Genomic DNA, 25,260 nt, shown 5'->3' with positions numbered 1-25,260 from the left:
ACAAGATTTTTCTCTAGGAGAATTTTTATTTTTGAAATTTATTGACAGCTTTTTCGATACGAGTATTTCAATTTGTTATCGAAGCAGTGAGGCTGTCTGATGCAAACAAAGTTTCTGGGTAGTTTAGAGAATGTGTGCTGTTTATATTATGTCTTAAATTTTGTAATGAAAGAAGTTTAGTTTTAAAATCAGCTACTGAGTCAGATCTCAGTAGCTACATTTAACAACACATGCGAAATGTTATAATACCTTCCGGGAATTATATCCACTAAAAGTCTCGGACACTGAGAGCTGATAATTTGCCGATATATCCCGCAAGGGAAGCCAAGGTATTATCAGCATAGACCTCAGACTGGCTGGCGGCAAGTTGTAAAACAAATAACACTGGCGTTCTATATATTAGACACTATATTGTATCATGCGCACGTATCGGATTACACCCCTTCCAATTCGGAACCGGAAAATATTATAATACATAACACCTTGGCAATTTCGTGCCCGCGCGTTCCCTCCAGCAAGCTGTCGGGAATTATCGCGCTCAGCACTCAATAGCCAAGGTATTATTATATTATAATATTGAATATCCCGTCAGCTGTCAGATTCTGAATTTTGACTCACATTTGTTGTAGAAAATAGGATGTGCAATATTTCATTAATGATAGTCGGATGATGTTACTCTTGTCCCTCACAACATATCACGTACTCGTATTACATAACTTTCGTGATTTCAGTGTTGAGTTACGGTGCTGCTCACATAATTTTCTTTTATCTTTTGTTCGGTTTTACGTTTCACTAAACACTACCAGTATCCAGTAGTGAAATACTGCTTCCAACTTAGCCGTTTGTTGATGCTTGAAATTTGAATGATACGATCGTTTGCAGAAAAGTTCACGATCCCAGTTTGACTTGATCTGGTTCCAAATTGACTTTGTAGACAATAGTCAAGTAATAATAATCCAATCGAACTCTCACTTGGGGATAAGAAGACTAACAGTATTAGTTATCTACAAGCTGGTTTGGACTGAGCAACTATGAGTGAACCATCATCATTGGAACCAGACTCCAGAACCCGGGAACAAGCCAGCATCTCCTTCACAAAAAGGTACAACTTGAGGTTCATATTACAGTTGGGTTCTTATTCTTGTACGTTAGCTTAGGCTGAATTTGCTGAATTTACCGGCTGACAGATTACATCATACTAAATTAACATATAATTACTATTTGTAGTTTAAATTAGTATGAACATATTATATTGTTATACTTATAGTAATCTAGTGTATATTTAGAGTATTTTTAGATTGTTAAAATATCCTTAATTGGGGCATGATTTAAAACCGATCAAAATTTAAAATTGATATTTAAAATTTTATCTAAGGCACAACACAGACGACAAGATAGCATTTAAATCCTCTACCCCGGGAATGATGGTACCTCACAAGTCACCAGGGGAGAAGGATAACGATTCGTTAGTGAGTGGTCAATCCATCGGATCACAGGTAAAGCTCTAATATTAGATTCTGATTAATGAACATACCATGGAATAGTTAATTATGCTAAGGCACTATTTTTGTATCTTATATATCCGATATCGGCCCTTATTTGGACGGTCGTAATTCGTTGTTAATAAAAAACTTTCTGAGATATGAAATACAAACTGTAGTACTAGTACTACGAGCACAGCAGTAGAACATAAAACCAAACTGCTAGCAACAATCAAAACCGAGATTTGGTGTATACATGAAAACTCCATGTAACTGAAGCTAAGTAACTTTGCAAACTTACAAAAATAATCTGGCTTAATGGATAGAAGTTCGTTTCCGTGAACCGTGCTTGACATAATATAATTGGACAGTGAACAACTTTCTTGACAAATTTGATCCATCACTAATTCATTTTCCGCTGGAGTAAGACACATTAGTAAAATTAATGACTGATGTGTTCACAATTGTAATTATTGGACAAAGTGGACATGTTTTCTCATCTCAAATTCGAGTGTTAAGCTTAATTTGTAAACTTTAGTAAAAATATAAGTACAATAACTAAAACCGAAAAATATCATACATATAGTTATGGGAAATTAGTGAAATCAAACCCAAATCTTAACAAAAATGGGTTCCATTAACTGCAGCGTGTAGAAGCTTTCCAAATAGTTTCATGTTAATATGATGGAAAATAACAGTAGTAAAATCTTTACAACTCTCATGCTCAGTGGCAAACCCACTCAGGGGGGTCACTTTAATTCCCATCCGAGCGTTCAGCAGACCCGTGTACGCGTCCTCTATAGGTATCCTGGGAGTCTCCAGGGAATATACGGAATGTGCCAGAACAACTGCACACAAAGTTTTCCTACTCATCACATAGCCACTGCCTGCAGCGTACTTTATACCCTCTCCCGCCCAGTTGTGGGTCTCTAACACTTTCCCTCCGTAGAAATAGTCCGTGTTTGCTTTTGCGAGGAGTTTAGGAGGCAGTCGCCACAGGTTTACAAAAGTGTCATCGTCACATTTTAAAATGTAATCAAACTTGTGGTTGAGGAGAACGTGAGAAAAACCCCACATAACTTTGATGTCCAGCAAATAATAATGTTCGTTGAGATCTGACATGATTATATCCGGAGAGTCCAAGTCAGTAGGGTGAACCGTGTAATTTCTGTTCGGATCAGGTTGAGAAATTACAAATTTATAGCTGTACGTCATGGTTGGGTTCTTCCAGAACCAGTGATATGTCGCCCAAGTCTTCCTAATATAGTCTCTCCGTTTAGAGTTCTCCCACGAACTAACAATCATTAAGAACACAAAGTCGTTCCTGTTCCCCGACTTCGGGGCGAGAGAATGGCAGAGCTGGTTTGATTGCTCTATGCTGAAGTTATGGTGAGTGTAGAGCAGTTTGGGAGCCGTTACACCTCGTCTTACTAGCCGAACATATTGGGTCGGTGTCAGGGTCGTCGATACTTGGATTATACCTGAGAATTGTGGGCTTTTATTGCTCATTATACTGCATATTACACCGTACAGACGTAATCGTATACTCGTATACACAATGCAGATACTATTTATGAACAAGAATTGCGCCCGTTGTTTCGTTTTGGCGGACGCTAGATTTCCATTTCACATTTACTATAAATTTAAGTATAAGCTCCAATCAGCTCACTTCAATCTTCATGATAATTATATTGATAAATTATGCATCAAATACGGGAAACACTTGAAATTCAGTTGCCGTAGAACTTAACTTGTATCTGTAATTCAAGAAATTATCAGCAAAGGTAAACTATACTCGTGTAAACATCAATACACTACGCGTGCCACGTACAAATTGGGCGTATTACCTAATAGTAATATTATACATTACATGCATCATATACATTAAAACACAGTCGCGCCGCGCATTCATAGATCACAGGCTATCTATACATCACATCTCCGCAAGCAATCCTCGCGCGCGCCCAACTTTTTCGTTGCATGGTAACGAACGGAAGGAAGGAAGGACACACGACATATTTAAACCCACCTATCTCGTTCTCCAAAATCCACGTTTTTCTGCAAAAACCTCCATTCGTAACCTTTCACTATTGCCTTTTTTCAAAAGGGTGAAAAGGAAAAAATGTGTATAGGTATGATTTATAGATTGTGATTCAGTGAGGGCTATAATAATACAGTAGTGTATACTCTATAGTGTATATATCTGTAACTTTCAACCATGAGCAACTCCATGTTGATTTAATCGAGCTAATATTTATATCGATTGAAAAAATGAATAGCCAGTAGACAACCGACAACGACTTAGAATTACGGCACTTGTTTTGAATTCTACAGACATGTGTGATGTATACATGATAGTGGTACGTGACGTATATAAATATAATATTATATACTCGACTCACCGTAGTTAGCTCTGAGCCACAGAGACAAGAAGAACGAGGCGACAGTAAAGATAAAAACAAAGGATGTGAGGACTTTGTAGCAGTTGAACCGGGTTCCTCTCAACCAAAACATCTTAACAACGTGTCTCACTTTGAGTGTTATCAAATATTACTTTTGCCTGTCGAGCAAAACCGACGATTTTATGTTGAATATAACCTGCCGTTCAAACTTCAACACGCAAATTTCAAGACGGTCGATATCGGAAAGCACAGTTCCTGATCGACTTAGGAATAAAAAACAAGAAGCAAACAGATAGGTCAGACAAACTTTGATCTAGACTGAATGTTCACCATGGCAATCTGTGTAACTGTAGAATGTGTGTTAGAGAGCCGAGGGTTACGAAAGGAGAGTGAAGATGGAGAATGGCGGGAGTTGTATAACTTGTCCTATAATAATACCCCTCACACTCCCACACCATCTCATGAGGCCACAACCATCAAACATACAAACTACAATGACTATTATATAACAAAATTGTCTTATTTGTTGCTGCTAAGAATGGTGGTGGCACTAATACAATTATAAAACGAAGAACATTAACCATTTTTGTTCTATTATTGGGAATTTCCCTCATATAAACTTTGACATTACATCATTACATCATTTTTACCAATTTGCTCTACAAGTAAGCTTTAGACACAGACGCTAGCGACTAATAACGTAGATGATAGAGTGCTACTAATCTTCAGTATACTGAAGATTAGGAAAACTTTGATCTCAATTGTTAACGTGGCGGGTGTCAGGCTCACCACTAATGTAACCTAGTAACTCCATCATGGAACACGTGCAACACTGTCACACGAGTTTCATGGGACCTTCATGGAGTTAAATTTGCTAAGTGCGTCATTCTAAAATGAAGATATTGGTGCTAATACAGTCTACGTAATAAAGTCCATCTCTCTAGTCGCTGATAAATATTAGTTCTTAATGTAAGTGAAGTTTGAGGAAAGAAAGCCCGTTCCATTCGATATAGTATCACCTTATTATTTACATTACCTAATATATGACCTAATATATGACCTTCAGATGACACAGAAGATCAGACAGCACACCCAGGTTCAGACGACGTGTCAGCATTGTGGTGAGAACATCATGACTAACGTTATCCACCGGAAGACCTACTTCACCTACATGTGCACCTTGCTCTTGATGCCTTGCTGGTAGGTTTATTTAGATTGAGAACTTTAAAAACAATTTCAAAATTCACCGCCTCCTATTCTCTACACATGTTATCATAGTTGGGGGGAGGGGCTGGGGGCCGGGGGTTGTTCCGACCTAATTCTGCCTCATTCCAATAAGGTTGGAACCCCGGCCCCCCATAGTTACCCTACTGTTAAATTATCATGAGTCTATTTTACCAAAACCCATAATCATGGGTAGAGTGGACCGCTGCCAGTGTCTCTCTTTCCCAAACAAAAGGAAATGATATTAATTTGATTGACCGTTCTCAAATGCAAAATGATACCGAGAATGAAATCGGTCGCTCGCTTTTCCCATTCATTCACGGCTTACGAATTGTATAAATAAGTTTCGATTGATTACATCAATCAGATGCTGTAAAAATCTCTTTGGGTTGCGTTCGGGTCGATACCTAGTATTTCGGGGTAAGGGACAAGGGTGGTAGTTATTACTTATTGAACAAGCTGGAGTTTATTAAATCTTCATTGCCGAGTACAGCTGCCTTTGGGTAGTTCTTCTTAATCTATTACAATTGTAAATGAATGGGAAAAGCGAGCGACCGATTTCATTCTCGGTATCATTTTGCATTTGAGAACGGTCAATCAAGTTAATATCATTTCCTTTTGTTTGGGAAAGAGAGACACTGGCAGCGGTCCACTCTACCCATGATTATGGGTTTTGGTAAAATATCATCTCTTTTTGATTATAATGTCAGGGTACTTTATAAAGTCGAAATATAAACTGATATCTTCATTAATAAGGAGGAAGTTTCAACGATTTCGAAATTTTTCCTTTAAAAACATATCCTTGTGTTTAGGGAAGCATATCGGTCGATCACTGACTGAATATGCCACTTAATACTTATTCAAGTTGGCATTAAATATATATAATGACATAAAACTGTCGTGGCAAAGCAGAATTTGTTGGAAATCACGAATGAGCAAAATTCTCACCTTTCGCACGTGCAAACTTTGAGCGGACGTTGCGTGCGCATACAATATTGAATCGCCGTAAATTTTTGCATGTAATTGTTTTATATATAGCTTGATAAGCATGCAAAGTTTCAAAGTATTTCAAGAAGAACTGTAATCACAACGGCACTCTAAAGTTGACAGAAAATGAAGAAAACAGCAATTTTCAGTGATTTTAGCAATTTTCTTTCAATTTGGGCGTGTCCCCACGTGTGCAACTTTTCGATTTTCAACTTTAAAACTAGCCTAATGCACAATTTATACCTATAAGAAGCAGAAATGAGCTCCACAACCCAAGGCATGGCCCAACACCAGAGAATACTAAATCGCAAAATTGACGTTTTTATAAAATGATTCTTCAAAAAAGCACAAACTTCAATAACGAATATCTTTATGAAGGAGCAAGCTAGAAAAACTTTCCGGTAGATTTTCAGAATGCTTGAACAATTATCTAGGGTGAAAATTTCCTCAGATTTTGAATAAAATTACATCTTAATGGTTTAAAATTGATTTTAAAAGTTATTACTTTGTCAAAAATCAAGTTTTAAAAACGGTTAACTTGATGACGTCATCAAGGGGTGTTTATGACGTCAAATAATTTTGTTATACAATGTAAACTAAAGTGTAAACAATTATTTGCAAGACCTGTGGTCGGAAATGGCTGTATCTTTTATAGGTACAAATCTACAGACACCTGAATGTAGCCTATAATTGACTGGCAAAGCGTCTATCCCTGAATATATGTATGTATGTATGTATCACGACAATCTGTCGTAAAACAGGGGTTCTAGAAAACCCATTTCCCGATGCTCCTGAAACTTGAAACTTTTTTTGCAATCGATTTGGTCAACGTCTAGACGTCCTAAAAAATTTCAGATCTCTAACTCAATTGTAACATGGTTTTTAAGGCACCTGAATATGGCGATTTTGGGTTTTTTACCGAATTTCGTATAACAGTGCTGGCGAGTATTTTATGCAAATTTCTTAAAAATCTCAACATAACTATTTTTTATTCGTGTCATCTTTGGCATCAAATTAGAATGTTTTGAACTAAAAATAAATCTGTCGAACGACTTCCGATGAGTCTTAATGCCTGAAAAACTCCTGCCGGAGGCGGCGGCCTTCGGCCGCCGCCTCCGGCCGGAGTGCACGCTTCGCGTGCACGAAAGAGGCTTGTAACGTGTACCAAAGGGGGTATAATAGTAAATGGGGTACATAGTATACCCACAATAAATGCAACGGTCGTGCTTGCCAGCACTGTGATATCCCAACGTCGGTTCAACCAACAATCTTTCATCCCTGGGATAAGTATGTGATTTTTAATACAACTGAGAGACAACTTAACTAACTCTACAATCTTGAATCTTCATGTTATCAAGTCAGGATTTGAACTGAATAAACTAAACTATAATCTATTTCAGCCTGTGTTTTATCCCTCACGTGTTTAAGAAGTTCCAACAGCCAATACACCACTGCCCCATCTGCAGCCAGACGGTCAAGGAACAGATCTTGTCTGCTGATAAGACTCTAGCTGACTGAAAGGTCAATTATAATTTATAAACCACTGATAGAAAGTTGGTTGGTTACAAATAAGATGAGAATCAGGGTTTAAGTCCGTGGTAGGACGCTGAGTTATTGTCCATCTGTCTGTGGATTCTGGTGGGGAGGTGAGGCACATTTTTGTACACGTGACAGTGACTCTGGGTTTTGATCGGTCAATAGTAAACGCTCATTGATTAAGTGATACCACGTGTCAGCGAAATATGCCTCACCTCCCCACCACAATCCACATCTGTAATAAAACTGATGTACGATCGGCTGTGTCGTGATAATCCATAAGCGACTGTTTGTTATTCTTGGATCTGTAAAAGAGAAACATGTTTGCTTGATTATTATGTTTTTAATTTTAAATACATTTTAAATTTGATCTAGTATTTGTGTTTTTGAGTTCCGCATTATGTAATTTTGTACTTCCAAATCATAGTTGTTCGTGTTTGTTGTTAAGAAATGATAATATTTGTATTGGTGGCAACTGGCACGGAATTCAAAGGTAACATGATTACTTGTTATAATTATAATTATAATTATATTTATAATTATAATTATAATTATAATTATTGCTTGTTATTATTAAACAGGATCAAATACCATATATGGTTATGTAGGCACAATTACACAATCTCCCAACACATGCTGTACTTTGCTAATTGGTAAGTACGGTCTGTAAATGGGCATTGGATACTTCGACAGTGACTTAATGGATTTTCAAGCACATCCAGAAAAAAATGATAAGAATTCACTTATAGATAGAGAACATAGACATTAGATATGTTTAGATATGTCATGTATAATGTACATAAATATGTAAAGATATAACAAACGCTATGATTATATAAATTATCATTACCCGAGAGATTTTGTCCTTGAGAGGATTAAATGTTTTAAAAAAACTGAAGAAGTCAGTGCTAAAAAACTTTTCGTATCACTTATATGTTTCAAACAAATCCCCCTCCAGAAGAAGTCAGTGTTGAGTTGAACCATGTTTGAAAATATTGAATTAGGGTCGTGTTTTTAAACTTATCATAATGGCGTGACCTGGAGACCCGGCCCAGCCACCCTACCCGTAGTTTTCACTTTATTATCGCTGCTTCCAATCATGTCTTGCATCTGAATTTCACCACTTCTTCCCTCTTTTCGACATCTTAACTGTCTTCTTTTTCTGAATTTAGAGTATCTGGACACAAGATAACTTGTAGGGTTGAGTTTAACAGCATATAAACTTATATATTTACTGTACAAGAACGGGTTGATAACCGAGTTAATAGGGAGTATTACAATAGAGAAGATTCCATAAAGTTTAGAAGCATCTGTAACCTCGAGGAAGTGCAAACCGCTAATAACAACAAAAGGGATCCAACAAACAAAATCCGTTGCGATAATTGCTGCAATTTTTCTTTGCAGTTTTTTATTTCTTTTTCTAATCAACTTAGCAGTGGGGTTATTAGTCTTTGTCAGCAGGTTTGATGTATTGATGGTTGTTGTATTAATGATGATGTAAGAGACAGCCACTATAACGAAACATATAATGTTGATAACCTGGACAGACAGGCTATAAACTCTCTGAGGATCATGTTTGTTTACAAAATATTTGAACAGACAGACTCCGTCATTTCCATAGAAATCAACCTGATGCACTTTGCCGTCTAAGTTTCCATAGTCACTGGAAAACATTTTCCTCACAAGACTGACTATCAGTGACCACTTTATGTCCTGTCTTTTTGCTCTTCCAAAGTATCCTGCAATTAAGTCAAAGTGCGTGTCTTTCCCTATGGGTTCAATAAACAGCTTTATATCTGGATCGTAGACCAACCCATTGACAAAAAAGTCTTCAAATACAGGGAAAAGTGGTGCAGTGGCTATGAGTGTTGTAACGAGCACCAAAGGACCAGCCAGACACAGAATTAGTTTTGATAAAAGTACAACTCTGTAGCTGCGAGTCTTCCCGCTGGACCCAGGATTGGCCTGCATCACGCTGCTCTTAATACCAATAACCCGAGACAGACTGAGAAGAGTTAAAGAGAAGAGAGATATAAGACTCCCAATCGTACTGATAACACCCAGTATTGAACAGTATCTACTGGTGAGCCATTTGGTTCGTTCCCTACAGAACGACGTACCGTATATAATGTCTGTTACGGCTAATGAAAATAGGTATATTCCCATCACTAAATCACCGAGACCTATCATTGCAACCAAGATCTTATTGATGAGGGTCAGCCGCCTGCTGTTCCCTTTCTGCAAGTCCAAACTGCTTTCAATCAGAACGACTATGTTGAACACTATTGCTATAAAACTGATTGCAAAAGCAGAGCCTTTCAGTACTACGCCGTTAATTATCTGTGTGCCACATTGATCATTGCATTCATCAGACCAATCTTCACAATTAACCTTGCCATCACATCGCTGGGTAAGTGCAATGTAAGTGCGATTTTCGTCGCATTGGTAATGGTTACTGCAGCTCCACTCGTCCGACCCGTCTCCACAGTCATCCACCAGGTTGCAAACTTTATCGTACTCCACACAGATCCCGTTCTCACAGACAAAGAAATCATTGTGGTAGACCCCAGCTTTCTTGACAACGAAGGTGAGGTACTGGTTATTGACCAAGGTGTAGACTCTGTTAGCCTCGAACTGTTCTTTACACTCACTGTATGTCACCTTCCGTACCAGGGGACACTTGGAGTTCTGACACGTTCCCAGACAACTGAGATACAGATAAGCATCACCAAAGAAATGGTTACAGTCTGTCATTACTTGAGGGTACGATATACTATTCCTTTCTCGAGGTAAGCCGTATATGTCTTCTCGGAACTTGTCAAACGGTTGAGATGTGCATGAACCTATCTTACGCTGCATATCTTCAAGACCAGCGATACAGTAGCTTAGAAATTTTGAAGATCCGATTGTTTGCTTTGACGTGGAGAAGGTAAGTGTTCCTCGGCTTATTCTGCAGAGTTTGTTTTCATTACCGCATGTTTCGATTCCATCACAAAGTTCGTTCATTTTAATAAACCGAATTGCTCCATCCATGCATAAGAAAATATCATGACATGTCGAGTTATCTCTAACATACCGTTCGCTTCCAAACCTTCCGCAAGTCGGCCAAAGAGATAAATTCTCATCAACACCATCAACACAATCAGAAATACCATCTACTATCCACAGTACAGGTATCTGCAACTCAGCATTGTGCTTGAAACTCCGCAAGCACTTCTGTATACTCATATCCTTACAAGCAGCAACAAGCTCATCACTTCCATCAGAACAGTCGTGAACCCCATCACAGAGCTGGTGCTTGTGAACAGTACAGCCAGGGTACAGGGTGTGACACTGAATGTCCATCAGGTTGGTGCAGATACCCACTTCTAGTTGCTTGCCCCTGCACACCACACCGTTGGAGATAGTGCTCACTCCATAACCCGTCACGTGACATCTTCCTGCAACCTTACTGGTATCTGTGCAGTTTGTCTGGTCGTGAAAGTTAGCACAATAAGGCTGTGGTTTGCCGGTTGCTATTCTATCGCGGTTGTAGGAAATAGCGGCACACCGGGTGAAGTTGAATATAGGGACTATCTTCCGGTTATCTGTTCCACTTACGCACCAGGGCATACCCTTTTGTATTGCAGCTCGGCAATAAATCTCGTCAACACCTAGATTGGGATCTAACTTAAAATTTATATATGCTGGGTCTATATATTGACGTCCAACTTTATCATTCATTACTTTCCCCAAACAGTGAGTGGTTCCATCGCAAATGTTAGCCGTGCTCACGTGATATGGAATTGGTTGACACATGATCCCGTATCTAAATCCGTTACATTCACTCTCGTCCTCACAGTCAAAATCATCACAAACATCGTTACAAATTCTATCGCTCATCAATTTCACGATGCCGGTTGAAGAACAGCCTATCTCCTCCAAATCGGGAAGATTCGGGCAAATTGTATTGTTGGAGCATATATCAATGACAGTTTTGGGTTCGTAAGAATTAGTGCTGGTATTTAGTGGTTTACAAAGCAGAGACCCACAGGCAGAGTACTTATCTGGAGAGATTACCATACTGGGTGTGGAGCCGCATACCTGATCGGAGGAGGGTTTCAGAGAAATTCTCATATTTAGTAAAATAGTAAACCAAATTGATAAATAAGGGTGTACTGTGAATGGTGGCCCTGTAATATTCGTGATCTTTGATATAACCACGGGCTTAATCCAACAAAAACTAAACAAATTGTCGAGTTTCGATTAGAAAACGGCAAAATATTTCACAGAATTCAATGAAATAAATAAGAAAAACCTGATATCCAAGCGGATCGTTAGGACAGATCGTACTGAAGGTGTCTTGCTTGGAGAAGCTTAGTTTTTCCAGAACATAATATTGTGTCGGAGAAAATGGGCACTTGTACATGGTAATACCGTGGTAAATACTGCATACAGCTTGAAGAAAGCCATGCATTTCTTTAATCTCACACGTATTGCCAACTGTAAAATTAATTTTGATTAATTTGTTAAATTTTGCAATTTTGTTGAATAGTTTCTAATTTTAACGCAAAATGAGAAAAGTTGCTAACTTTGATATTAACAAGGTGTTACTAGTACTACGATATTGAGAAGTAGACGCAGAGTACTTTACCAATAGCTACATCTAAATCTAAACGTTTATAAAAGATAAATCTCTATTAAAATAACTTACAGTCATCAATATCAGGACCAGCTGTCACGCTCAGAATGAGTGAAATCACAAAATGAATGACCGTGTATTGTTGTTCAACCATTACTTCCTGATGGTACATATTTTCTTTAGTTATATATAGGGGTAGTCGTAAGGAAAATTATTCGTTATGAGTTGAAACAAAAATTTCTAAAGAAATGGTATAAGATTCAATATAATTTCAACATTCAAGGGGAAATTATATGGGTTATTCAAGCAAATAACAATAACATTTGGGCTCCGATAGAACAGTGTTAGCCCACATTTCTGTAGCCATAAGGCTCATGGTAGTCGGGTGCCGCGCACGAGCGATAAGACTTACAACTTAGTCGTTACTAATGGCTGATCGGAACGAGAGATCTCAACGGTCTTTGGCTAAAGTCATAAAGTGAGAGTGAGTTTTTATGGGTCCCTTTTCTAAATGATCAATCGTTTCCATAGAAATAGAATATAGCAAAAACGCAATTTAAAGCACAAAAACTGGAAAATCAAGATAACAAAAAAAGAAGAAAGAAACAGTTTTCCCCCAAAAAATGAACTATCACATGACTATAACACACGACCAATGGGAACTGAGAAAATCCGTACAGTTTTATAAGAATTTAAGTGGTCCAGCAATATGATAACACGCAACAAAAACAAAGAATTCTCGAAAAAACTTCCAGTGCAGTTTTTACTTGTCCATAAATAGCTCGTAAATGGTTCTTTGTTTTCTGTGATAAAGTGATAAAAACAGATTGCACCCAAAGTTCTTTTTATTTCTTCTTATTGTTTTGAATTTGCAGAAAGTGTCATCGTGATAGTGATACCTCTCTATATCGGACCTCTCTGAGTCGCGGGGGGGAATGAGAAAAGTGCACATTATAAGGTCATAGAGAGGGTCACATGATCCAGATTCTCAAATAACCTGTGAGCTAAAGTAAGGGCGAGAGAGATTCCCAGACAGATGGAGGGAAAAAAGGAGTGTTTTAAAGAATTTCATGGTTCCCTGCATTTCTGACGAGCCCAGTCAAATGCCTTATCAGGTGTGAATCAATAAAACTGCATCCAAACTTAAATACTCTGCTACATGATAAAGGAAAAATGGGATGGGCAGTATTATATAAAACAGAAACATCAAACAACGTCACGCTCTGTATCAATAAATCATATTGTAAAATAAAGGCTATATTCTCCTACGCAGATTGCAGATCAGATAAGAGACAAAAGAACCATTTCCAAAATCCAGTATTTTATCGTATTCGCGGACGAGGGAGAGATGTTGTCTCAGCTGATTTGATTGACCACTGGAGATCACGTTATAAAGGGTTGCAATTCACGTAACTTATCTTGGTCAAGCGACTGAAGAACTTTTCAGAACTTGTCGTGGGTTGTTTTGAGAATAGGTACATCACTCAGCAGCAGTGGCGTAACGTTGCCTGTTGGCGCCCCCCCCCCCCCGCCGAAAAGGCGCCCCTCCCTAAAATTGAACAAATTAGGTGATTTTAGAGAATACGTCGGTAAAATCTCTAAAAAAGTGTGTATCTGGAGCGGCTTTTACTAATTCGCTCGCCCAAAAATGTCACGTGACTTTGGTTTTTATGGTTTTGCAGCCGTACAAAACGATTTTATACATAAACCCTAATCGGAATCCCGACCCTAACCCTAACCATAATGCATAACCCCGAAGCTAACCATAACCCTTACCACAACCCTAACCCAAGCCCATAACTCTCCAAGGAAGTGTTTTTACCCTACGTCATGGGGGTGGGGGGCGATGATCGGAATCAGCGTCCAAAAATACTCCGATTTAGATCACTTTCATGCCCAAAGGGCCTTTTTACAAGAATTATCTTAAAATTTGGGCGAGCGATTTAGTAGGACAAGGAGCGATCTAGAGCAAAACGCGCAGTTTTGCTGGTACTTTAATTAAGTTTTCGAAATTGTTCCACATAACATTCAATTTCAAACGACGATTTGGCGCCCCCTACGACGGCCCCTCCCCCCTCCGCACAGCGGGGCCCTTCGTTACGCCACTGCTCAGCAGACAGCTGGTACACGTTTAATTCTAGTTCCACACGTAGCCATTTTTGACACGCAGCGTCGCAGCGATTTCAACAAAGGCGATTTCCAGCAAAATTTAGCTGTCTAACTAAAGTACGTCCCAAAGTAGAGTCCAGAACTACAGTCACAGGATATTAAGCCGTGATTTTTAAGTGGATTTAATAAATTCATCATCAATCATGCCCGCGAATCACGATGGTCTTTAATTTATTGAATTAGTGAGCGTATCAAAGAGTGGAGCCACCAAAAATACCTTTTATAGAAGCTGGTCATACAGCTTTGCATTTTGGAGACCAGGTACACACGACCAGAGACTTAAAAATTCAAGGATTTTGTATTGATGCCATCAGCCATGTAATGAAATGTAGTGAAATTTAATGTAGTGAAATGTAGTAAAATGTAATGAAATGTAGTGAAATGTAATGTAGTGAAACAGGATGACTCACTAAATGTACGGCGTAGGCGACACTCTTACACTTCAAAATGTTTTAATTTCTATTGCTCTATCGCGCACAATGACACTATCATATTATTGTCTTGAAAATAATACCGATTATTATTCAATAAGATTTGATACAATTGTGTATGATTGTCCCCATGTGAATACCTTTTCACAAATAAGACGACTTGCTATTAACGATAACACTGAACTTTACTGGAGTTAAACTCGGTGCCGTTGTAACAAATTTATCAAGACAAATAGCCATTGACAGAACAAAGCTGTGTCCACCGTTTTCGGTCAGTTTCAAAAGCAATCATGATCAATAAACCATTAAACAAAAATGTCTATTCCAATGTTATTTTGATCAATAAACTGGTAAGCTAGTATTTCTAATAATTTACACGTTATTAAGTGTATTTCAATGCACCAACAGATTGAGCCCCATATAAAGTAATTCTCATTTTAGGTCGCAACAATCTCTAACTCTCGTGGGCCATCCAGGCCCAGCCTCGTACGCGTACATATCATACCAAAATTAGTCACCAAGTAAGATTCACTGTTTCATATTCTGATCTCGGTATAGTAGGTACCGTCTTTTGTAATTTCTTGATATCTTGGTATCCAACATTTATTTAGAAATGATGATTCCAACACCCTATTGTGGTATTATTGCCGAACTAAGGTGAGATTAGCGTGTATAAGATTTGATACAATTGTGTATGATTGTCCCCATGTGAATACCTTTTCACAAATAAGACGACTTGCTATTAACGATAACACTGAACTTTACTGGAGTTAAACTCGGTGCCGTTGTAACAAATTTATCAAGACAAATAGCCATTGACAGAACAAAGCTGTGTCCACCGTTTTCGGTCAGTTTCAAAAGCAATCATGATCAATAAACTATTAAACAAAAATGTCTATTCCAATGTTATTTTGATCAATAAACTGGTAAGCTAGTATTTCTAATAATTTACACGTTATTAAGTGTATTTCAATGCACCAACAGATTGAGCCCCATATAAAGTAATTCTCATTTTAGGTCGCAACAATCTCTAACTCTCGTGGGCCATCCAGGCCCAGTCTCGTACGCGTACATATCATACCAAAATTAGTCACCAAGTAAGATTCACTGTTTCATATTCTGATCTCGGTATAGTACCGTCTTTTGTAATTTCTTGATATCTTGGTATCCAACATTTATTTAGAAATGATGATTCCAACACCCTATTGTGGTATTATTGCCGAACTAAGGTGAGATTAGCGTGTAGAAATGCGTTCTTTTCATGGAGATACCAGAGCAGTTGTAGTAGTTCTACCACCACAAAACTGAACCCCTGAGAAGATATAAATAAGATAACTTCTGATAAGTGGCATGATAACAAACAGTATTTAAACGGGAAAAAAAGAATCAGAATCCAGATCAGTAGTCAGTAAGTAGTTAAATATACTTATATAAATGAACCTGTGATAAGACGACTGGATAATCAAATCATATTAATATTATCAAAATATCATTTAAAAGACAGACCTGTAAACAGATTCCAGCTATTTTAAGACCTGTTTCCCCTCTAACAGAGCCCAGGTACCACATAACTGCTCCAGCCGGTATTATCACTAACAGTGCTATCAACATTACTATGTTTAGAGAGGTGGTACCTGCCCGGGGAGGAGTTATTATTGAATCTAAGAAAGATCTAATAGTTATAGTAGTTCTTAGTAGGTACTACTATACTTGGAGTAGATAAGCTTTATCCGAAAGAAGCTCCGGAATCTATTCACACGGCAGTTTCCTAGTTTCAAAACCTATACATACATCCGGCAGCTAGGTACAGACTCTATACTAAACACACTGAGTCAGAGTATCTTCTGTTTAAAAAGCACTCACAAGCGGATCTTGGAGATGCAGCAGCTCTAGGTTGGACCTGTGCTTGCTGCACAACTATCTGTTGTTGGACTGGTGCTTGCTGTAGCACTACCGTCGCTGCTACCTTCTCTGAGAAACGGTTCGTCTTACTGTCATGTTATACAGGAAGATTAACATAGAGTTGTCCTATGGTGTCTATACTCTATGGTTATGGTATATTGATATATTAATACTTTCAACACTACTATATAACAAATAATTTGAGCATGAATAAGAAGTTGTTACTTTGAAACGTCGTTTATCCTAACAGTGCAATATCATTTGTCGCAAATCAGAATAATCAGAAACTATTTGGAAAACCCAAAAACTGTCTATTGATATATTAGTTAGGGAAAGAATAAGATAAATTAAAGCTGATGGGGAAAACTTTCCAGAGCAATTTTTCTCCAGGTGCCCATACGCCCCAACCTTTAAAGTCATAACTCAACTTCCTGCTATTCATCCAATTACTCATCAGAACAGAGAATCTACTTAGTCGTACTCGTTGTAAAATATAGATGCTCACATATTGGTTTGTTGGTAGACGTTTAAAAGTATTCAACTCATGTTTCTTTATTTACCCGTCGCGGTACTACTACTAAATCCTTCAAGTTTGATCTAACATGAGATCGGCCCCGAGATCTGACCGTATGGAATTAAATGGACATGTACATGTCACCTGTATAGTAAGTACCCAAGCTAACATAATTGTAATGGAATCCGCCGTTTGCATTTGTTAACCAAAGTTATAAATATCATTCCAAGCTTTAATTTGCCGGTAAATATTTGATATGAAACCGCACCTAAAGATTGGTATGGTGAGGATCACAATGAGAAACTCCGGGTTGATATCAATATACAATATGCATTATGCATTATGCAATATGCATGCACATATACACTATTGTATGTTAAGAATATTATCGAGTGCTAATTGAATGGGCTTGGCTATGAGTCACAATCACAACCATCATCACTGTGGCGAGTGGTGACAGCTTCTAAACTGGTAAACAGTAAACAGGTGTGCCATACTTAATACTTTGAAATGTCCAGGAATTCAGAGACAAATACAAAGATAGAATACGAGGTAGAAGTTAAGGACTTCATAAATTACATTTCAATAACAGCATAGTTGGTTCGTGCGTCAATTTTTCGGGAAAAGTACGTAAAGTGCGTTTGAATTATTTCGTGCGTTAAAAGTGCGTTTAACTACGTTTACCGTTGAATTCACCAGCATTTTCTGTAGACTGGAGAGACAAACAATTAAAACACTTGAAGGCAACGCCCGCAACACTGCACACGCACACTGGCATTCCAAAAATAGCTACTGTAAGGCTCACCAATGACAGTTTATGTGAAATCTTGGAAATAACACTGTCTGATGTTTTGAAGTTGAACTGTGTATTCAAAAATGAAAAAACCGCAAATGGCCCAGCGAGGGTAGGTAAAAGTGCGTTTTACGTTTTTTCGTACGTTAAGTGCGTTATGTTTTAAAAGTACGTTAAGTGCGCACGAACCAACTATGAATAACAGTATATCGACATAAACATGAAGACAGCTGCTCATGCTGGGCGAGGATCAACAGTTTCACAGTCTTTGTTGGGAACAGATACTTTTTCCAGTTTTAATTTTAAAAGCCAGTAATATTTATCAGTTGGTAATAAGAAAAATTTGCTGTGCATTTTTCACGCTCTACGTATATTATGCGAGATCATTTTATTGGTTTTTGATACCACAGTTCTCTAGCCGACCAATCAGCGTTTCTCCAATCTGTTTGTAGCGCGATGCACTTCGGTAGATCAGCGAGATGCACCACAGGCACAACGTTTCTCTTCGTATGACTATCATGATAGTCACTATTATATATAAAAAATAGCGAACCTCTTACATCATATAGTTGTAGTACAGATAATGTTTTCTATTGGGCAACTTAAGGGAGTATAGTGCATGTATACACTAAAACAGGGGTTTGTGTCGGCCAACCCAAATGACCTCACAGAAAGTTCAGTTACCATCTCACATCTAGGCCTAGCGCACCGATTCCAACCAAAAATGCAAAACATTTGATTTCGAGAACACTCATTTCTGTAGTCAAAATGCAAAAACACAATTTGTTTCATGGAGAGGCTAGAAGCTTATCATTTCTTTCAGAGGTATCGAGTTGAAATTTTTTTAAATCTGTAAATTATGAAAAACGAAAAATGTGCTTAAATTTGTTGTTTGGCTTTGAGGTGCAAAAGATCAACTTTTCAGTTGAATAAACACATTTTTGAGGGCATCAAAAAATGCACCAGGATTCAATGAACAATTTCATGTCAAGCTGAAGCATCAAAAAAATCCGATGTTCCCAATACAATTAAACATATTAAAGCGCTGACCTTTGACCAGCGATAATTTCGGCTAGGAAAATTTTTTTTCCATGGGACCAAAAGCAGTTCATAGATATCACTCCCCTCTATTATAAACAGCTATAAAATCAATTTCGAGATAATTTTGACGAAGACCCCCCTGCCCCCTTAACATTACATTCTCAGGTGATCAACCCCAATCACCTGAATATATGTGTTAACTTACAATTACATCAAATGAAAATTTGGGGTGACTGGAGAAATTCCTCACACCACAGACCTTACCTATAGATACTTGGCAGGCGAACTTTGCTAATTTCTTACAATTGTGTACACGTCACTCAAGAGATAACAGCCAAATAGGTGATAAATGAAACTGAAAGTGAACTGTAAATGAAATACGACGTTTCATATCTCCACATAAGATTAGAAATATCAAACCTGTGATGGGTTGAGTGGGTTCAGTGTACTCCTGTTCATACTCCGGGAGAGGGGGAGCAGAGACTGAAGAGTAGGTGATCTGCCCGATTGGGGGAGGAAGAGGTTTACTGTAGGGGGGAGGCTCCTCGGACATGATCTAGCTAGGGTGAGGGTGAATAGTGATGTGGAATGATATCACGAATAGTTGAACAGTGAAGGAAATTGATCAAAAATAATATGGAACGAAAATGGATTTATGATTTTGGAGACGGCGAAATAATTTTATGCGGATGGATTTTATATTTTACAAAATAAAACACAGTAAAATGTAGAACGTTTCGTTTAAAACTGGGAACAATGCAACAATTACAAAATAAACATTTTATCATCCAGAATCCATATCTATACGATAAGATTGAGTATTGAAATACGAATTAACAATTGAATAACAAGTTAAAAAATTACCAAAATATAATTTGAATTAAAATATTATGCTATGCAGAAAAGAATCATACCTCAATTAGTATATAATGTTACTTTATCACCATCACTATGTCGATAAATTAGTTATTTTGCCAACACGGAGCAAATAAAGTTATAATATTTTGTTTGTGACGAAATTTACAAATTTTTACCCTGTTCAGGTGTTGAAATTTATCCAATGTTAACATATCACTGCCATATTATAATTTATATGACCGGCGTATGGTTGAAATATTGTTAATTGATCCATAGTGCGTAATATAGGGTGTTTAAGTTGGTATACTAATATTTACTCAATTTCACACATGTTGAGTAAATATGTACTTATGTAGTAAGTAAAATGTAGAACGTTTCGTTTAAAACTGGGAACAATGCAAAAAAATAAACATTTTATTATCCAGAATCCATATCTATAGGGGGGGGGGGGGGGGGGGGGGGTGTCATGTCCGTCTATGTCCGCCTATGTCCTGTCCTTTTTGGATTCTATGAGACAACGGACGTGTTTTTTGGGACATTGGCGGACACGGACGGACATTGGCGGACTCGGACGGACATTGGCGGACTCGGACGGACATTGGCGGACTCGGACGGACATTGGCGGACCCGGACGGACATTGGCGGACTTGGATGGACATTGGTGGACATTAGCGGACATTGGTGGACAAACATTTTGAGGACTGAAGAGTACTGAAGAGTACTGAAGAGTACTGAGGAGGATGGCTGAAAAGGATGGCTGAGGAGGATGGCTGAGGAGGATGACTGAGGAGGATGACTGAGGAGGATGACTGAGGAGGATGACTGAGAGGGAGGAGAAGGATCAGGAAGACCCAAGAGGAGGAGGAGGTCCCAGAAGGAGGACCTAGGAGGAGGAGGAGGAGAACTGAGGAGGATGACTGAAGAGGAGGAGGACTGAGGAGGACTGAGAAGGAGGAGGACTGAGGAGGATGGCTGAGGAGGATGGCTGAGGAGGATGACTGAGGAGGATGACTGAGAGGGAGGAGGAGGAGGAAGAGGAGGAAGAGGACTGAGGAGGAGGAGGAGAAGGACTGAGGAGGAGAAGGAGGACCCAGAAGGAGGAGGACCCAGGAGGAGGAGGACCCAGGAGGAGGACCCAGGAGAAGGAGGAGGACTGAGGAAGACTGAGGAGGAGGACTGACGATGACTGAGAAGGAGGAGGACTGAGGAGTACTGAAGAGGATGGCTGAGGAGGATGGCTGGGGAGGATGGCTGAGGAGGATTACCGAGGAGGAGGAGGACTGGGGAGGAGGAGAACTGTTGAGGACTGATGAGGAGGACTGAGGACGAGGAGGAAGAGTAGGAGGAGGACTGAGGAGGGGAGAAGGAAGAGGACTGGGGAGGATCAGAAAGACCCAGGAGGACCCAGGAGGAGGAGGAGGAGGACTGAGGAAGACTGAGGAGGAGGACTGACGATGACTGAGAAGGAGGAGGACTGAGGAGTACTGAGGAGGATGGCTGAGGAGGATGGCTGGGGAGGATGGCTGAGGAGGATTACTGAGGAGGATAACTGAGATGGAGGAGGAGGAGGACTCAGGAGGAGGACTCAGAAGGAAGAGGAGGAGGACTCAGGAGGAGGACTCAGGAGGACTTAGGAGAAATGAGAAGGAGGAGGAGGAGGACTGAATAGGAGGAGGAGAAGGGGGGGACTGGGAGAGGACTGGGGAGGAGGAGGACTGATGAGAAGGATGAGGAGGAGGACCCAGGAGGAGGAGGACTGAGGACCGAGGAGGAAGAGGAGGAGGATGAAGACTGAAGAGGAGGAGGAGAACCCAGGAGGAGGAGGACCCAGGAGGAGGACTGAGGAGGACTGAGGAGGATGGCTGAGGAGGATGACTGAGAGGGAAGAGGAGGAGGAGGAGGAGGAGGACTGAGGAGGACTGAGAAGGAGGAGGAGGAGGAGGATTGAATAGGAGGAGGAGGGGGACTGGGGGAGGACTGAGGAGGAGGATGGAGGACTGAGGAGAAGGATGAGGAGGAGGACTGAGGAAGACTGAGGACTGAGGAGGAAGAGGAGGAGGATGAAGAGGAGGAGAAGGACCCAGGAGGAGGACCCAGGAGGAGGACTCAGGAGGAGGAGGAGGACTGGGGAGGAGGAGGACTGTTGAGGACTGATGAGGAGGACTGAGGACGAGGAGGAGGAGTAGGAGGAGGACTGAGGAGGATGGCTGAGGAGGATGACTGAGAGGGAAGAGGAGGAGGAGGAGGAGGAGGACTGAGGAGGACTGAGAAGGAGGAGGAGGAGGAGGATTGAATAGGAGGAGGAGGAGGGGGACTGGGGGAGGACTGAGGAGGAGGATGGAGGACTGAGGAGAAGGATGAGGAGGAGGACTGAGGAAGACTGAGGACTGAGGAGGAAGAGGAGGAGGATGAAGAGGAGGAGAAGGACCCAGGAGGAGGACCCAGGAGGAGGACTCAGGAGGAGGATTTGTCCGCCTATGTCCTGTCCTTTTTGGATTCTATGAGACAAGCGGACATAGACGGACGTGACACCCCCCCTCTATACGATTAAGATTGAGTATTGAAATACGAATTAACAATTTAATAACAAGTTAAAAATTACCAAAATATGATTTGAATTGAAATATTATGCTATGTAGAAAAAATAATGAATAACGGAGTCAGATTCACAACAGACTGAGCTGAATAACTATCAACTTACGTTTTTGTTGAAAACCTGAAGGTCAACAAAAATCTATTGGCAAAATAAGATAAGTTATAAGTCACGCATAATTATCTGGAATAAATTGTGGAAAGTGGGCAAAGTTGATGAGGATGCCGTATCCACCCGTATATACCCCGGTTATCACGAGGTTTGTTTTTGTACAACATCGTTTTTAAGTAGAGAGTTGTGCTCTCGTTTGGCCAGATCGAACAGTTTCTTCCAATGGTCAACATACTCCCTAATCTGAATCAAATCTTTCTTAGCTTTCTCCAAATTATCGGACAATTTTTTAAACGACTTAGACATGGCACTTTTGTTTTTCTCGGCTTCTTCTGTGTCATCTAGGTCGGCTCTGAAAATAGCAAATGTTTAGTTGTCTGACAGAAAGCAAATCAATACCATCAAAGTTAATTTATTTATTGCTCGTACGGATAAATTCAGATATGTTCCTCTCCAGTCTCCATACACTTCAGACCTATTGGATACTTCTCACAACAAAGACTGTTGATCTTGCAAATAACTTACGTCACGGTGTCGCTTTGATACTGATAGGTTCCTTGATCTCTGTTCCCATTTTTTGGACTCATCAATATTTCATCGAAATCCTGAGAGTTCTCTTGAATCTTCACTAAATTTCCTGCTTCCTGACTCACTGCCAAGTTCGACGATATTTTCTGCTGATCTGACGAAGTTACTTTTTCACATTCTTCTTGCACTGTCTCCGCACATTCTGTAGCAGTTAACTCATTTTCATTTTCTATATCTATTACTTTCCTCTGTCGTTTTGCACCTGTATAGTGAATATGTAGTGGTAGTTATTGAATAATAATCCAACGAAAAAGCTTCATGATAGAACGAAAGGTTAGAAAAGTTAGTTAGAAAGATGAAAAGAATATCGCATACCAGAGCCTTTGTTGCCAGATCCTTTTCGCCGCTTTGCCATTACCTAAGAATTGTAATTTGTGAAGTTTAACAATATTCTAAAAAGTGACCAGAATCGACAGTAGTAGATACTGAAACCGGCAGTTAATAATCCTACTCAGTTGTACATTTTTTTCCCTCAACAGCTCACAAGTCACAGCGTCTCGCACGATCGTTGGACTTGGCCTTGCTGAGACCAACATTCAAAAGGTTGGCCCAAACTTTCCTTCTTGCTAACCATTGGCACACGAAATCATAGAAAACCATCGCCAACCACTCAACTACTCACAGATAACTTTCATCGGGCCTCAAAATGGAGCTATGGAAACTCGAACTGTGTCGGCTTAGCAGACCCCTGTTGATAAGGGGTCGTTCACATATTGTTACGTAATCACTTTTTGGCCAATTTTGAACCCCCTCCCCCTCCGTAATAAATTTTACACATAGCTATTGTGTAAAAATTACACTAGCGGAATCATTTAGAAACCCCGCTCAGTGATTGCGTAATATGTGAACTACCCCTAAATTAGGTACTTTAATTTCATCTACAATCTTGAATTTCATCTGATTCACTGCACTTCAAAATCGTATATTATGTAGTGGAAATCATAACATTTACGTTAACCATCACAATAAATTTTAAATTTCTTTATTATTTGATGGCGATCAGCCTTTTACTTCGCCATATTTTAAACACTGGGGTCCCAGGGTAATTTTATTCTTCCCGCAATACTCATCATTCTTACTTAGCGGCGCCAACCTCACTTTCTCCTATCTCCTTTCTGCTATTGTTGTGTAACGCAACGGTCAGTATAAACTAACCTGGTGGTCCTTGAGGTAGAACATGTATTAAGACGACAAACTGTAACGGTACGCAACTGTTCTATCAGTAACATTGTGGGGTTCGCTAGAGCTACCAAGTATCTAAATTTCTACGAACATCCTTAGTCTCTTTTACCTAAGCCTTAGTAAACGTTATTGTCCCTCCAACACGATCCCCCTCCCCTCCCCAGATTGTATCCAGACTTGCAACAGGTCCTGCTATTCAACCAGTTCTAAGGGCTCAAGTCCACTGGACAGTCGGCACTTCTAGCTTGACCCAATGCTTGTCTCTCTCTCTCTCTCTCCCCTCCCCTTTTCTAGATTGTGGAAGGGACAACCACATTTCTTACTCAGCTTTTTTGAGTACTCTAACACATGTTTCATTGACCTCTTCAGCCCTTTAAATTTATCTTTCAACAAGTAAAAAATTTAAAAAGTTTTCCTGGAAACCACTTTTCTCCAGTGTTCATGTTACTCTGATCATTATGAGCCGAAAATATTTTTCAGGACCTAGCCCTCGAACATTTTTCCTGAAAATGAATGAAATTTCTGATTGATATCCAGCCAATTACCTTCTTAACTACTTATATGTATATATATATATAATATATATTAGCTTACTATAGCCGGATTTTCGATCGATTTCTAAATTTTATCACTATCAGAGTGAAATTGAGTGGAATGTGAAAGACTCATACCGGCCCCTAGTAGCCTGGTATGAGTCTCAAGTAGCTTGGTATGAGCTTTGAGTAGCCTGGTATGCGACAATAAACATGTTAGAGTGTCCAAGTAAGGTGCCACATACGTAACTCGATCATCAAAATTCATGGCATAAAATGGAGAATTACTAGAGG

General features: G+C 39.5%; 5 protein-coding genes across 5 annotated transcripts in view; 1 reads left to right on the top strand and 4 right to left on the bottom strand.

Moving 5' to 3' along the window:
* The window catches only part of LOC134820871 (uncharacterized), a 1,079,557-nt gene that overhangs the window by 55,884 nt on the left and 998,413 nt on the right, over window positions 1-25,260 (bottom strand). The window lies entirely within an intron of this gene.
* Window positions 632-8,051, top strand: LOC134820837 (uncharacterized). The gene is made up of 4 exons (XM_063831469.1): window positions 632-1,102; window positions 1,376-1,496; window positions 4,950-5,083; window positions 7,495-8,051. Exons 1-4 carry the CDS (start codon window positions 1,032-1,034, stop codon window positions 7,610-7,612), a joined length of 444 nt encoding a protein of 147 aa, XP_063687539.1. The 5' UTR covers window positions 632-1,031; the 3' UTR covers window positions 7,613-8,051.
* LOC134820820 (beta-1,3-galactosyltransferase 5-like) lies at window positions 2,044-4,284 on the bottom strand. The gene is made up of 2 exons (XM_063831452.1): window positions 3,884-4,284; window positions 2,044-2,962 (listed from the first exon to the last, which is right to left on the bottom strand). Exons 1-2 carry the CDS (start codon window positions 3,993-3,995, stop codon window positions 2,100-2,102), a joined length of 975 nt encoding a protein of 324 aa, XP_063687522.1. The 5' UTR covers window positions 3,996-4,284; the 3' UTR covers window positions 2,044-2,099.
* LOC134820880 (uncharacterized) lies at window positions 15,016-19,963 on the bottom strand. Its single transcript, XM_063831526.1, has 4 exons — window positions 19,522-19,963; window positions 16,715-16,822; window positions 16,358-16,485; window positions 15,016-16,163 (listed from the first exon to the last, which is right to left on the bottom strand). Exons 1-4 carry the CDS (start codon window positions 19,652-19,654, stop codon window positions 16,065-16,067), a joined length of 468 nt encoding a protein of 155 aa, XP_063687596.1. The 5' UTR covers window positions 19,655-19,963; the 3' UTR covers window positions 15,016-16,064.
* On the bottom strand, window positions 22,492-23,606 carry LOC134820884 (uncharacterized). The gene is made up of 3 exons (XM_063831533.1): window positions 23,567-23,606; window positions 23,189-23,453; window positions 22,492-23,015 (listed from the first exon to the last, which is right to left on the bottom strand). Exons 1-3 carry the CDS (start codon window positions 23,604-23,606, stop codon window positions 22,805-22,807), a joined length of 516 nt encoding a protein of 171 aa, XP_063687603.1. The 3' UTR covers window positions 22,492-22,804.

The sequence above is a fragment of the Bolinopsis microptera genome, chromosome 9, assembly GCF_026151205.1.
Source record: "Bolinopsis microptera isolate Bmic1 chromosome 9, MBARI_Bmic_1.0, whole genome shotgun sequence".
NCBI lineage: Eukaryota > Metazoa > Ctenophora > Tentaculata > Lobata > Bolinopsidae > Bolinopsis > Bolinopsis microptera.
This window is presented reverse-complemented; position numbering and strand designations above follow the sequence as displayed.